This window comes from Monodon monoceros, unplaced genomic scaffold (genome assembly GCF_005190385.1).
Source record: "Monodon monoceros isolate NGI ecotype Baffin Bay Population unplaced genomic scaffold, NGI_Narwhal_1 Super_Scaffold_5, whole genome shotgun sequence".
Lineage (NCBI taxonomy): Eukaryota > Metazoa > Chordata > Mammalia > Artiodactyla > Monodontidae > Monodon > Monodon monoceros.
The window spans coordinates 10,027,368-10,039,924 of NW_021703782.1; the positions used below are offsets into that span (position 1 = coordinate 10,027,368).

The 12,557-nt window shown below is 52.2% G+C and overlaps 1 protein-coding gene across 4 annotated transcripts in view; it reads left to right on the forward strand.

Moving 5' to 3' along the window:
- Positions 1-11,864, forward strand: part of ZNF395 (zinc finger protein 395) — a 51,922-nt gene extending 40,058 nt beyond the window's left edge. For all 4 annotated transcript variants that reach the window (XM_029201897.1, XM_029201900.1, XM_029201899.1 and 1 more), the window contains 6 exons: positions 4,104-4,339; positions 4,795-4,895; positions 5,606-5,885; positions 7,229-7,321; positions 8,197-8,300; positions 8,525-11,864. In XM_029201897.1, the coding sequence (XP_029057730.1) occupies positions 4,104-4,339; positions 4,795-4,895; positions 5,606-5,885; positions 7,229-7,321; positions 8,197-8,300; positions 8,525-8,636 (926 nt within the window). In that variant the 3' untranslated portion in view covers positions 8,637-11,864. The remainder of the gene's footprint in view (positions 1-4,103; positions 4,340-4,794; positions 4,896-5,605; positions 5,886-7,228; positions 7,322-8,196; positions 8,301-8,524) is intronic.
- Positions 11,865-12,557: the final 693 nt, after the last annotated feature.

The window sequence follows — 12,557 nt, forward strand, 5'->3', positions numbered from 1 at the left end:
CATTCTTTTTCCTCAGTTTCCTCCTCTGGGGAGAAGCTTCCTGGTGCATTGTGAAGATGATTGAGCACGGGACTGAGCCACACTGGCCACTTGAGTAAGTTCTTCAATGGGAGTAAGCGAGTGAGGCACTTGTGGGGCTGAACATGGCCAGTGGAGGAACATTGAGTTCTAAAGGTAGAAACTTACCAAATGGTCCCCTAGTGGCCTCAGCCGATTCACTCCCCCGTTACAAGTGCCTGATTCAGCCTTGTAAATTAGGATGGAACAAATGAGCTGAAGTCTAAAATAAATCTAATTGCGTAATACAAATCGATAGTAATTCACAGTAATCGATAGTAATTCACTATCGATTACTATCGATAGTAAATTGATAGACTTCACAGCAAATTTATAAATTAAAAGAAAATTCTAGCACAACCCCCAAAATATATCACGAGTGATATGGGAGGAAGGAGGGTTGCTGGATATTAGTAGCTTGATAAAACTGGTAGTGAACCTGAAGGGGTTTTGTTTTGAAACTTGTCATCAGGCTGACCTAACTTACTCCCAGGGAATAACTTTTTCATTGGTGAGATCTAACTGAATTGCGAGCTTCTTAAAAGCTTATAGGAAAATACGGAGTCAGCTCTGAACACATACCAGGAGGAAAGTGGCCTTTATAAGCATCCCTCATAAGTAATCTCCCTACATAGAAAATCAGTTTAAGGGGGTGATAGGCAGACTTACTTGTTTCATCCAAGGCCTGTCGTCAATGGCTAGGCTGCTAGAGGAAGCTATTGCAGTCTGACGGTACCAGTTGTGAGGCAGAGCATCACACACCTGCTCTGTGAGCACCTGGGGGCCACACAGGCAACGCAGGGAGGAAAGGAGTCAATCTTAAGTTCTTAGGAAACTCTACGAGTTTAGGAGATGCAGGAGGTTGGTCAACAGGAAGAAGACCCAGGAAAGTGTCATAAAGGGAAAGAAAATCATTGACTGCAATTCCCATTAGGTTGCGTGTGTGTGTGTGTGTGTGTGTAATGCATCTACATATGTTCATACACACATCCCAACACCAGCATATACGCATCTTAACTGATAATATGCCATGATATCTTAAGTCCCCTTTGATAAACATTTTTCATTGTCCATTAAAGACTTTTCTCCCCATTACAATATCTTTAAAAAAAAAAACATTGTGGATTGATTGATTGATTTGGCTGCCCCGGCTCTTAGTTGCCGCTCACAGGATCTTTAGTTGTGGCATGTGGGATCTAGTTCCCTGACCAGGGATCGAACCCGGGCCCCCTACATTGGGAGTGTGGAGTCTGAACCACTGGACCACCAGGGAAGTTCCAGTATATTTCTGATCTGACGTTGACGTCAGTGGAGAAATAAGGCCCCCTTGGCAGCTAATTATGTTGACGTATTCTGCAAGGTGAGGTCTCTACAACAACCAGAACCTTGCTCTGATCGTGGATACTCTTTGTGCAGAATCCACCCATTCCCTCTGGTCTCTGTATTGTTAGGATGGCTCTGCATGGGCATGTAGAGAGCAGAGGGGATTACAAGGATTTCTTAGAAGTCCACCATGTGTTTGCAGGGGAGCACTTTGCTTTCATGCTCTGTTGACCCTGCCCTAGAAAATCTTATGACCTAAGGTAGAGCGATTTATGTTCCTCTTACAAGGTATAGATTAATTTATGAGATTCACTTTTTGCTTTGTTTTGTATTTGTCCTTGTGTGCCAATGTGCCAGTGTCATTGTTGAGCCATTTGAATGGTTCCTCGGCGGAAGGCTGCTGTACTGTAGGGCGGGCCTGCCGTTTGACCTGCTCTCTTCTTCTGTCCTGTTGCTAGATGTAGCACTTCTGCTCCCTTGCCCTTCTCTCCCTGATAGGTTTCTTGAGTGGACGTGTGCGAACCCTTGACCTGCTGGCGGCTCCTGAGATCTTTCCTGAAGGGCTACCCTATTTTTAGCCCCATGTGTAGATGTCGTAAATTCTTGGTTTCCAGGAAGTCATTGCTTTGAGACTTGACAGTGACACTTAGGAAGGGCAGAGTTCATCTGTCCCCTTCTGTTTGGGTGGGCTTTTCCTAGCGTGTGAGACTTAATTAAGGAGAGCCTGCGTTGGAAACACGAAATGCTGGGTGTCTAGATTAGCCTAGAAGGGGTTTGGAATATGGAGTGGGATGAGAGAAAAGCAGTGGGATGTTTATCCTGGCCACAGGGGATGTGGTAGACCATCTCAGAATCCAGGGTAAGGAGGCTCCGTGGAATGCTGCCCATGTTGGGAGTTGGGGCTTTTGGGGACAAGGCCGCCATACCTGCATGTGTCACAGTTTTCCCCCCTTGCTATTTCCACATATCAAAATTTCAGATTCTCCTATAGTAAAAATTAATACGGATTTATGGTCTCGGCATGGAAGAATCTGGGTCCGGCCTAAAGCAGCCCGAAGAAAGGCAGCTTAAAAACTGAAAATTTGACATGACTCACCTGTGACCTTCCTGTTCAGACGCATTGCTGGGAGCAGGGCAGCGGGTTTAGGCCATGTCGGCTGTGTGGGCCTCCTGTCATCTTGTGATGAGTCTGAACTGCTCTCAGAGCTCGTCTTTCCTTCTCTAAGCGTGTTCCCTGTGGATAACAGAGGAGCCACCTGGGCCACAGCTGGCTCTGGTAAAGGCTACACCTCCTGACAGCTGCGAGAGCTAGCTGGATGGTTTCTTTTCAGACGCCGGTTTTGATGTACTTGCCTGGGTTTAAATGATCAAACAGGCATTTTTCAAGAAAGCCTGGTTAACAGGCCCTTAACCTGGCCTCTCCGTCCTACTCTGCTGCAGGGAAAGCTTCCCAAGTGGTACCCAGCCCGCTTGTCTGTGCTTGGGAGGGAGGCTGGAGAGGCTTTGCCCCTCCCCTCTCCCCGCTCTCCCCCTGCCTTTAAAGTGACAAGTACATTTTAATTAGGTTATCTTTCCATTAATAATACAGGTTTCCCCTGCTCTCTGAAAGTAGAACGTTTCTGTGAAAGCTGAAATGGTACAAAGCGAAGCAATTACCTTAGGACACATGTTGCTAACAGATGCACAGAATAAATCAAGATGAAGCACGGATGCTCACAGACACAGTTCAAAGCTATGGTCGCTAGGTGCTGAGGCGCTGAGCGTGGTTCCCAGGAAGGAGCTCAGTGGGGCCACTCTTACTGCTTGGGGTGCGCACTGCCTCTGTCACAGCTCGCGGCAAAACCAACATCGAACGCTATTTTCACCTTTTTTCATGAAGTGAAAACCCTCCTCAGATTTCTTTCAGTTGATGAAAACAGATACTAATGTACGGTTGTCACTTGGTATTTGTGGAGGATTGGTCCAGGACCCCTGCGGATACCAAACTCCATAGATGCTCAAGTCCCTCGTATAAAATGGCATAGTACTTGCATGTAACCTACGCATATCCTCCTGTATACTTTAAGTCACCTCTAGATTACTTTTAATACCTAAAACAATGTAAATGCTGTGTGCAATGTAAATAGCTGTAAATACAATGTAAATGCCTTTTAAATGTTGCTGTTTAAATGTTTAATTGGTGTGTGGCAAATTCAAGTTTTGCTTTGGGGAACTTTCTGGAATTTTTTCTAACTGAATATTTTCAATCCACGGTTGGTTGAATTCTTGGATGCGGAAACTGCAGATTCGGAGGGTCGACTGTGGGTCTTTCATCAAAGGGGAATGGTGTAAAGCAAACTTCCGAAAAGTGGGGGACACCCGCACACAAAATGCAGTTGCAGCGTGTCTGGCGGTCAGATTAGCAGCATGGCTGTTGCCAGGAGGTGTCCGCTACAGCAGAGCAGGGCCACCCACAGACAGCGCTGCAATGAATGGACCCAGTCCTCATTTTTACCGAAGCTCAGAAAGGGGAGGGGCTTGTTGGGGGGCGGGGCAGCATTTTTTTGTCTTTTTGTTTTTCCCCCTTGGAGTGGCAAAGTCAGGCAAGCCAGAGCCAGGAGTTAGATGCGGGAACCCAGACTCCAAACTAGAGTTTCCTGGCCTCCGCCCTGGGCTGTCCATGCGGATTCCGGAGTGGACCCAGGGACAGGCCCCTGAGCATCCTCTATCTTGTCTCTGCCCAGCTTCCCGCGCGGCCTGTGACCCGTGGAAGGAGAGCGGCGACGTGTCGGACAGCGGCAGTAGCACCACCAGCGGGCACTGGAGTGGGAGCAGCGGCGTCTCCACCCCCTCGCCCCCCCACCCCCAGGCCAGCCCCAAGTATTTGGGGGACGCCTTTGGCTCTCCCCAAACTGATAACGGATTTGAGACCGACCCGGACGCTTTCCTGTTGGATGAACCAGCTCCCCGCAAAAGAAAGGTACACGGCGTGAGCGGGGAGCTCGGCCATGGAGGGGACGGGCCCCCGGGTCCTGGGCCTTCTCAGGCTCCATCCCATTTCAGCTTTCCTTTGCTGCTTCTCTTTCCTCCTGGCATTCCCAGGAGCCTGTTCCTCCTCTCCAACGCCACGTCCTTGGCCTTCTCACCTCTGCCCCAGCCCTGCCTTCGTTCCTGCTCTCCTGCAGAGGCCTCTGGCAGGCCTTCCTTCCTCCCCACCAACCATCCCCACTCTAGGTGCCAATGCCGGCCCCCGGGACCAGCTGCCGAGTCCAGGCTCTGTGCCCCTGCTTGTCAGTGTCTCTGGTCCCTGGGAAACCCTTTCCTCGGCCTTCTGCTGGGTTCTGTTCGAAGGCAGCTAAAGCCCCCACTGGGTGAGGCTGGGAGGGGGCTGAAGGGGAGGACACGTCCCCCTTACCCCGTCTTCCTTTCCCCCAGAACTCGGTGAAGGTGATGTACAAGTGCCTGTGGCCCAACTGTGGCAAAGTCCTGCGCTCCATCGTGGGCATCAAGCGCCACGTCAAAGCCCTCCACCTGGGGTAGGTACGAGCCCAGGGCCCCTCTGCTGAGGGTGCCGTTCAGGCGTCCTCCACCTGCCGATTCCCCGAGACCCACAGTCCCGAATGCCTCCGAGAAACTGGCTGGCTGAGGTTGCCACCTGTCCCTGGCCTTGTGCCCTGCAAAACAGTCCCTTGGAAAGAGATCTTTGCTGGGAAGGAGGCCCCTCCTGCAGTAGTGGATGCTGATGCTGTTGATGGGAAGGGAGCTCTCTCCACCCTGCCGTTGTGTCCTCTCACCTCACCGTAGGAAGGAAGGTGTTTCAGTTCTGGACAGATAGAGGGCGACTGGTGAGAGCTTGTTGCTTCCCCTGGGGAAGCCAGGGCTCCCTTTGCACTGACCCCCTGGAGCTCGGGCAGCTTATGGCCCAGGAAACTGACTCAGAGCCCTTTCCCTGAAGGAGAGCAACTGCGAGTGGGTGGGGCCCGGAGAGGACCCGGGGGTGGAGATCAGAGTCAGATCTTGCGGGAAGAGAAGCCTTCAGTGATGGGGAAAACAATTCCCGTTGACGGGCCAGCATGTAATCCCCTGTGAGCCCACGTCAGGAGCAGGGCTCCTGGGTGTCCTGCTGGCCTTCTTCCCAGACTCGCCAGGTGGCCCTGGGCAACTGCTCCCCTCGCGCCTCACTCTCCCCTGTGTTTGGACCAAGGCAGCGTGTCCCTGGTCATCAGTGCGTCTCCCTCCCACGCAGGGACACCGTGGACTCTGACCAGTTCAAGCGGGAGGAGGATTTCTACTACACAGAGGTGCAGATGAAGGAGGAAGCTACTGCCGCTGGTGGCTCCACCGTCGACCCGGCTCCCACCCCCAGCGTGACCAGCCCGCCCCTTGCCGTTCTCCCTCCGCCTCCTCCCAAAGCCCAGTCCTCAGGCCCAGATCACCCTGGCCTGGAGTCCTGCCTGCCCTCTGGTGCTCTCAGCAAGTCAGCTCCTGGCTCCTTCTGGCACATTCAGGCCGACCATGCATACCAGGTATAGGGTGGGGACCTGCTGGGAGCTTAGTCTGGTGGCCGTGAGGACTTTCAGCGTGTGACTGTCACTGGTCAGCCTGATCACAGGCCACTGACCACCCCGGCTGAAGGCTGAGTCCTTTGGCTGCATTACTAATCTCTGACTTCTACAAAGAAGAAAAGAAAAATGACCTCATACTCGATAAATATGGGGATTCCAGAGTTCTACCTCAGTGGCCGTCTTGAGCGGTTTTGAGAAATCTGGATGGATCCCCGGGTAACCAGGCTGATGGATTTGGGCTGGGGAACTGGTACATCGCTGGCTATAAAAGGGGATAGAAGAGTGTAGTTGGGTTTCCCAGAGCAAATCCCCAGTTCCCAGAATTGTGTTAAGAAGTAATCTGGCACTCAGTTTTTCGAATACCTACTAAGCCTCGGGCTAAGCTTTACGGATAGAATAAGACATAGTTCCTGACCTTGTGAGGTGTATGCTTTAGCTGGAGAGAGAAATGAATGGGTAACTATGGTTAATTATAATAAGTAATCAAAGTATCTTACTGGAGGCATAAGAAATTGTTGTGGGTACAGAAAGACCAAGCTACTATGCCTATGGGGTTGGTAAAGCTGTCGTGGAGGGAGTGGCATTAGGATGGACTTTACTGCACGTAGTAGGTACTGAACACCCTGCTTGCCACGTGTCGGTTTTCCTTAAAATCCTTGTATGCCTACAGCTTGGTTTTATCCGACTCTAGGCTGATTTGCAAGTTTGTAATTAAAAAGCAGTGTTTTCCATCAGAAAGCCTTTACTGATCGAGCCACCTCTTCTGCTCATTAGAATGAGTGGCCGCTTAGCTATTTCATGTCGGGCCAACTTCAGGTGGCCCTTCGGGCAGCCAGCCAACTCTGTGAGATGGGGCCTGGAGAGGGCGGCTGGTGTTTTTACAAACAACCCTCAACCTGGACGTGCCGCTTCCACGCGGTTGCCTGGGGATGCCAGACCCTTAGCGCAGCCCCAGAAGCTCCCACTCGGAAGGCTTTTGGACTTCTTGGGGGAAACTGCCTCGAGCGTGTTCTCGGTGGGTGATCCAGCCAAGAAGTTAATCCGTGGAGATGATTAAGTCACGAGGCTGGCGTGTACACCAGCTCCGAGAGAAGGGCTCAAAAGAAGATTGGAGCCTGAGACTCAGGCGACCCCACAGAGTCGGTACTCTCATATTTCTCTTTGGAAGAGCATTTCGGGGTGTCCCAGAATTCCCTAGTCCGAGGTGTACCTGCTGCTGCAGCCCGTGAGGTCACGGGGGGAGGGCTGGGCCCCGAAAGCTTCCTGAGCTGCGGCCCAGGCTGACGCTCTCTGATCTCCGGCAGGCCCTGCCGTCCTTCCAGATCCCCGTCTCACCGCACATCTACACCAGTATTAGCTGGGCCGCTGCCCCCTCTACGGCCTCCTCCCTCTCTCCGGTGAGTGTGCCCAGCTCTGAGCCCGTCACCACTTCCAGGGACCCGGTGCCGGAGGCCGCCTCCCCGCGCACGCCTCCTGTGCCCCAGCTTCTCGAAGGTCTTTGTGCCCTCGCCCCCCAGCTCGCCCCCCCCCCGACCCCCTGCGGGTCACAGGCTCCTGTAGAAGGTGGGAGGGGCGCACCTGCAGAGGAGCGCCCAGATCAAGCAAGTTGATTGCCAAGAAGATCACGGGGCCAGGCGGGGTCCGCGCCCTGTTTAGCCGCGAGCGTCTGTGCGTGCTTGGTAAGGTTTTAATGCTGAGAGGAGAAGGGAGAGAACCTGGGAAAGCTGGAGAGGACGAGGGCGGGTGAGAAAGGAGAGAGGAGCTTGTGGGTGGGCTGTGCGGGTGGATCAGAGGTCCCCAGGCCACTGGGGACCAGCGCCTTAGGTGGCTTGCCTCTGAACTAAAGTAAATCGGAAGTCCTTTTGAACCATGCTTGGTGGGTTCCAGTCTGAAACATCTCCTGCAGGGAGGCATCACACGCTGTAAAACGTGCCTTGGAGGTGCCATTGAGGCAGGGCCGTGCCTCCTTTTGCCCCACATATGGTGGCTCCATCCAGATCTGCAGGGAGCAGGCCGCAAGGTGGCCAGGCCAAGTGGCTCCCCCTTGCCCGTGGCCCCTACTCCCAGCGGGCGTGTGGCTTTCCAGGCCGGCTCGTCCCTCTCCACCTCCCCTCCCTAGCTGGTTTCTGCTCACCTCTGCCTGGAATGTCCTTCCAGAGAAGGCCTCCTGGCACAAGGCGGGTGTGGCCGGCTGTCCCTGGGGACGGTCTTCTCGTCCTCTCGCCTTGCACGTCTGCCCTCATGCTCACGCCCCTCCCCACCCCGTGCCCAGGTCCGGAGCCGGTCGCTCAGCTTCAGCGAGCCCCAGCAGCCTCCACCCGCCATGAAATCTCACCTGATTGTCACTTCTTCACCCCGGGCCCAGAGCAGCACCAGGTGAGACCCTCTGCTCCCGAGGCCTCCCTTCTGGCTTCGGTCCCCGCCCGACCCTCATCCGCAGGGTCAGAGTCCCAGGGAACCACCCTGGGTGCGGGGGAGAGGCAGCTGGTCCTCTGGTCCCGGGGGGTCCCACCCCTTCCCGCCACCGCTTCTGGCTCAGCCTCGGGCCCGGCCGCGCTCCAGCCAGTGCGTGACTGTCCCCTTGTCGCTCCGTCTTGCAGGAAAGCCCGCGGGGAGGCTAAGAAGTGCCGCAAGGTGTACGGCATCGAGCACCGGGACCAGTGGTGCACAGCCTGCCGCTGGAAGAAGGCCTGCCAGCGCTTCCTGGACTGAGCTGTCCAGCAGCCCTGCCCGACGGCCAGAGGACAAAGGCAGACGCCTCCTAAGCCCTCAGCAGAAACCTAAAAGCTAAAGCGTGGACATTGGGAGTTTGGGCTCTATTGGCTAAGGTTTAATACTTAAAACGTTTTTCCCTCCCTCACGGGAACGTTTTATTTAAAAAAAACAAAACAAAAAAAACCCATGAAAATATTTTTTCCCCCCTAAAATAGAAGAGAGCCAAAACCGACCAAGGGTATTCTGCAGCGAACCAGAGACCAAAGAACTGATTCCGCTCCCCTCCCCCCGGCCCGTCTCCCTAGGGGATTAGTTTGTCCGTAAAGAAAGAAGGAACAGCTCATTCTGTTTCCTGCTGAGGTGGTGAATTCTTTGCTTTCTCCACTCTTCCAGAAGGGACTGTAAGCAAGATGGATTTACTTTTCTTTAAAAAAAAAAAAGAAAGAAATTTCTGGCTGATGACTCAGAGAGCAGGGCCTGCTGAGGCTGGTGCGGGGGAGAGTGGGGGGAATCTGGGGGCTTTGTAAGGTGCAGCCGGCCCTCTTCTCCGCCCGAATGTGGGAGAAGGGAGACCTTGTCCTCACCCGTCAGCTTCCATGGAAGTCGAAGGCAAACCATTTTCCTGGTGATGACTGTTTGAATCCGGGTTCCCTGACGTTGAATTGCAGCCCAACCGATATTGTATGGCTTCTTCTCCAAGCCCAGACTCGTAGGTTTGTAAAGACTGTCCCCAAATAGCTGAGCCAAAAGGCTCAAAGGAATTCACGTTGCGCGGCGTGGCAGTTAAACACTACCTTGATCACTCTTTCCTATTTCCTTGAGGAGAGACCAGAGGGTATATATGGTATTTGTGAGAGTTCTCCCCTGTTCCCCGAGTGAATCCACTCCCCGCCAGCTCTGGAAGACACCCCAGAAACGCTTTGTTTTCTGTTACGGCGTATTCAGAAGCCTCTTTCTGATTAAAGATCCCTTTTGTTTGGCTGAGAGACCCTGCCCTGAGGTAGGTTCCTCTTTGTCTCTGGTTTCACCAGGGATTTTCCCATGTCCCTCCAAGGCTGCAGGGCTGGGCTGGCGGAGAGAACAGACTGAAAGGTAGGTGGCAGCTTCCCCCATTGTGAGAGGGTGTTGAGTGGTCCCCAAAGGGTCCACTGGCTCACCTGCCCCTTTGGGGACCATCTGGTCTCCTTCCTGAGGTGACAAGTAGGACAGGACTCTTCAGTCAGTGCAGGAGACTTCTGGTTGGTCCAGTCAGTGTGATGGGGAGGGTCACTTTGATAACGGTGTCACCTTCCCAGATACCTGCTGAGCACTGTTTCTGCCTGCCGGCAGGATGCAAGAAGTTAGGATCCTGAGGAGGTCACGTGAGGGGGACCGGGGTTGATTTCGCAGCTGCTGGCGCTTCTGGAGACCTCAGGAATGGAGGGGAGCCTGGACTGCGATGCTTGGGAGGTAAATAAGCCAAGCTGTTCTTGTTGAGGAGGAAGGAGAGGGGGGTTCCGCGCCGTGCCAGCCAGTGACGGATCAGGGCTGGGTGAGCTGGGCGGAGGGGAGGGCGTGTTTTTGTCTCGAAGCCTCACCTTTGTTCTGAGCGGGACTGGGCTGGGGACTCCTCAGGGCCTGCGTCCCAGATGTCAGGGGCTCAGGGAATCCCACCAGGCCACCCCTGTGGGGCCTGCACAGCGGCGTCCAGCCCTTGGCTGTGAGCGAGGCTGTCCTCCTGGTCCAGGTGGGATCATCTGGCTGCTGAAGCAGGAACCGTGCAGATGCCTTTCAGTCCGAGACACACCTGCAACCGTGCAGGTTTCCGAGTGTTGCAAACATGAGAATAGGGCTGTGATGTTGTGAAGGGTGATAGTGACCTGGGTTTGGTGACAGAAGGGAAAGACACTCTTATGCATGAGTGTTTTTGGTGGTGATGGGGTATATTTTTATAATTTAGTCAAAAAAAAAAAAAAAGTATGTGGAATTCTGTCCCTTGGTAAAGCTTGACACCAGGCCAGCAAGAGGTGCCCTGGGTTCTCCCTGCTGCCCCTTCAAGCTCCCTGATTAAAAGCTAATGCAGGGTGTTGCTGTGCTGACGCCTCACTTCCCACCCTGTGCACCTGCAGGTCCTCCCCGAGGGGGAGGGGCTTCTGAGATGGGGGTGGGGGGAGGCTCAGTCCAGCAGCCTCTTCCCTTCCCTGCTTAATCGGAGCTCTTGCTGGGTCTCGCCTTTAGAAAAGCTGTTTTAATTTCCCCCTCAGTTTGGACCGTGTAGATATAACTGGGTATAAAGATTTTCTCTAAGTAAGGCAGGCTTCTTATGTCACTGGTGCACAGGGCAGAAAAGGAAGAGAGAAGAACTTGATGCAACGATTTAAAAACTGAGGTCTTTTCTTCTTTTTTGTTTTTTCCTTTAATGTTCTGGTGCGGCTTTCCCCATCAGCATTTGCTCCTGCCTCCTTTCTGGTGGTGGCGGCGGCCTCCTCTGGCCGCCCTCCTCCCACTGCCCTATCTGTGGCTATCGTGTTGGTTCTTGACGTGTGGTCTGTCCTGGGGTTGTCCCATTCGTCTCTTCTCGGGGGTGGGGGTGGGGGTTTGTGAACTGATCCCGCGATCACGCCTGTTTTCTTCATCTCTGTATCTCTCCCTCCTTCCCGGCCCACCCGGGCGGCAGAATCTGATAGGAGGTAAGAGGCCGCAGGTGCACACTGGAAACTAACAGGACGGATTGGCAAAAGCAGGTGTCTTGGGAAACTATTCCAGGGACGTTTCCCTTATTCAGAATATTTCTGGAAGTACCTTTGGAGTCTGTGGTGCCTGCTCTGAACAGCCTTAATGATACCAAATCTGCACCCGTGCTTGCGCATTCAGTGCAGAGAGAGACCGGCGAATAGTAGCTGTGGGCAAATGAGGTCACAGGTGCAAAGCATAAGGACCAACGTGCTAGTAAAATGGCTTGGATTTAATGATCTGACTTCTAAGCCGGCTGTGAAAGCAATTGTGTAATTTCAGAATGCATTCTGAGCGACGTCCTCATTGTTGCAGTCGGCCCGCGCGGCTGGACTTCTTGGAGGACATAATGAATTTGGATGTGGAAACTCCGATTTGTTTGAAGAAATCTGTCCTGTTACTTTCTGGTCCTCCCAGGTTCTGACTTTACCAGGGGCAAATAAAAAAAAAAAAAAGGAGAAGAGGGAGACAAATCCCATCTGTGAACTTGTCTTCTTGGCGCCTTTTCCCCCAGCTGTCTTCCAAGTATTATTTTTACTGTCAAAAAATTTTTTTAAAAATGTGAAATGTAATGTTTTTACAGCAACAATATGAAATATATTTTATAAGGAATAAAATGGTACATTGTCTGATTTAATGTGTGCCTGTCCCTTTGCCCTCTCCCCCCTACAAAAGATAAGATTATCATTGTCCTTGGTGTTAAACAAGTGATAGCCCTGGGGGCGAAGCGTATACACTCATTTGCTTATAATAACAACAGGCAACATTATCAGGGACCCAGCCAATTGCTTTCATGGATTACCTGAATAACCCACGAAGGAGTTACTATCGTCAGTCCCATTTTTATTTTATTTTAAAAATTTTTTATTTTTTAAATTTATTTTATTAATTTATTTTCATCATTCCCATTTTACAGATGAGGAGAGTGAGGCCCAGAGGTTACAAAAACTTGACCAAAGTCATCATCTGGGAAATAATGGCACTAGGATTATAACCTAGGAAGTAACCAGTTTCTTTTATTTTTTTCTTTTTAATCTCCAGTTTTTATTTTTACAGTTTAATGATTTATCACAAAGCAAACACCAAAGTATCTACCAGTCATTGAAGAAACAGATCATTGCCAGCATTCCAGAAATTGCCTTTGTACCTCAAGCAAAGTGCCACTCCTCTCTTCTGCATAAAAGCAACCACTATTCTTTGACTTTC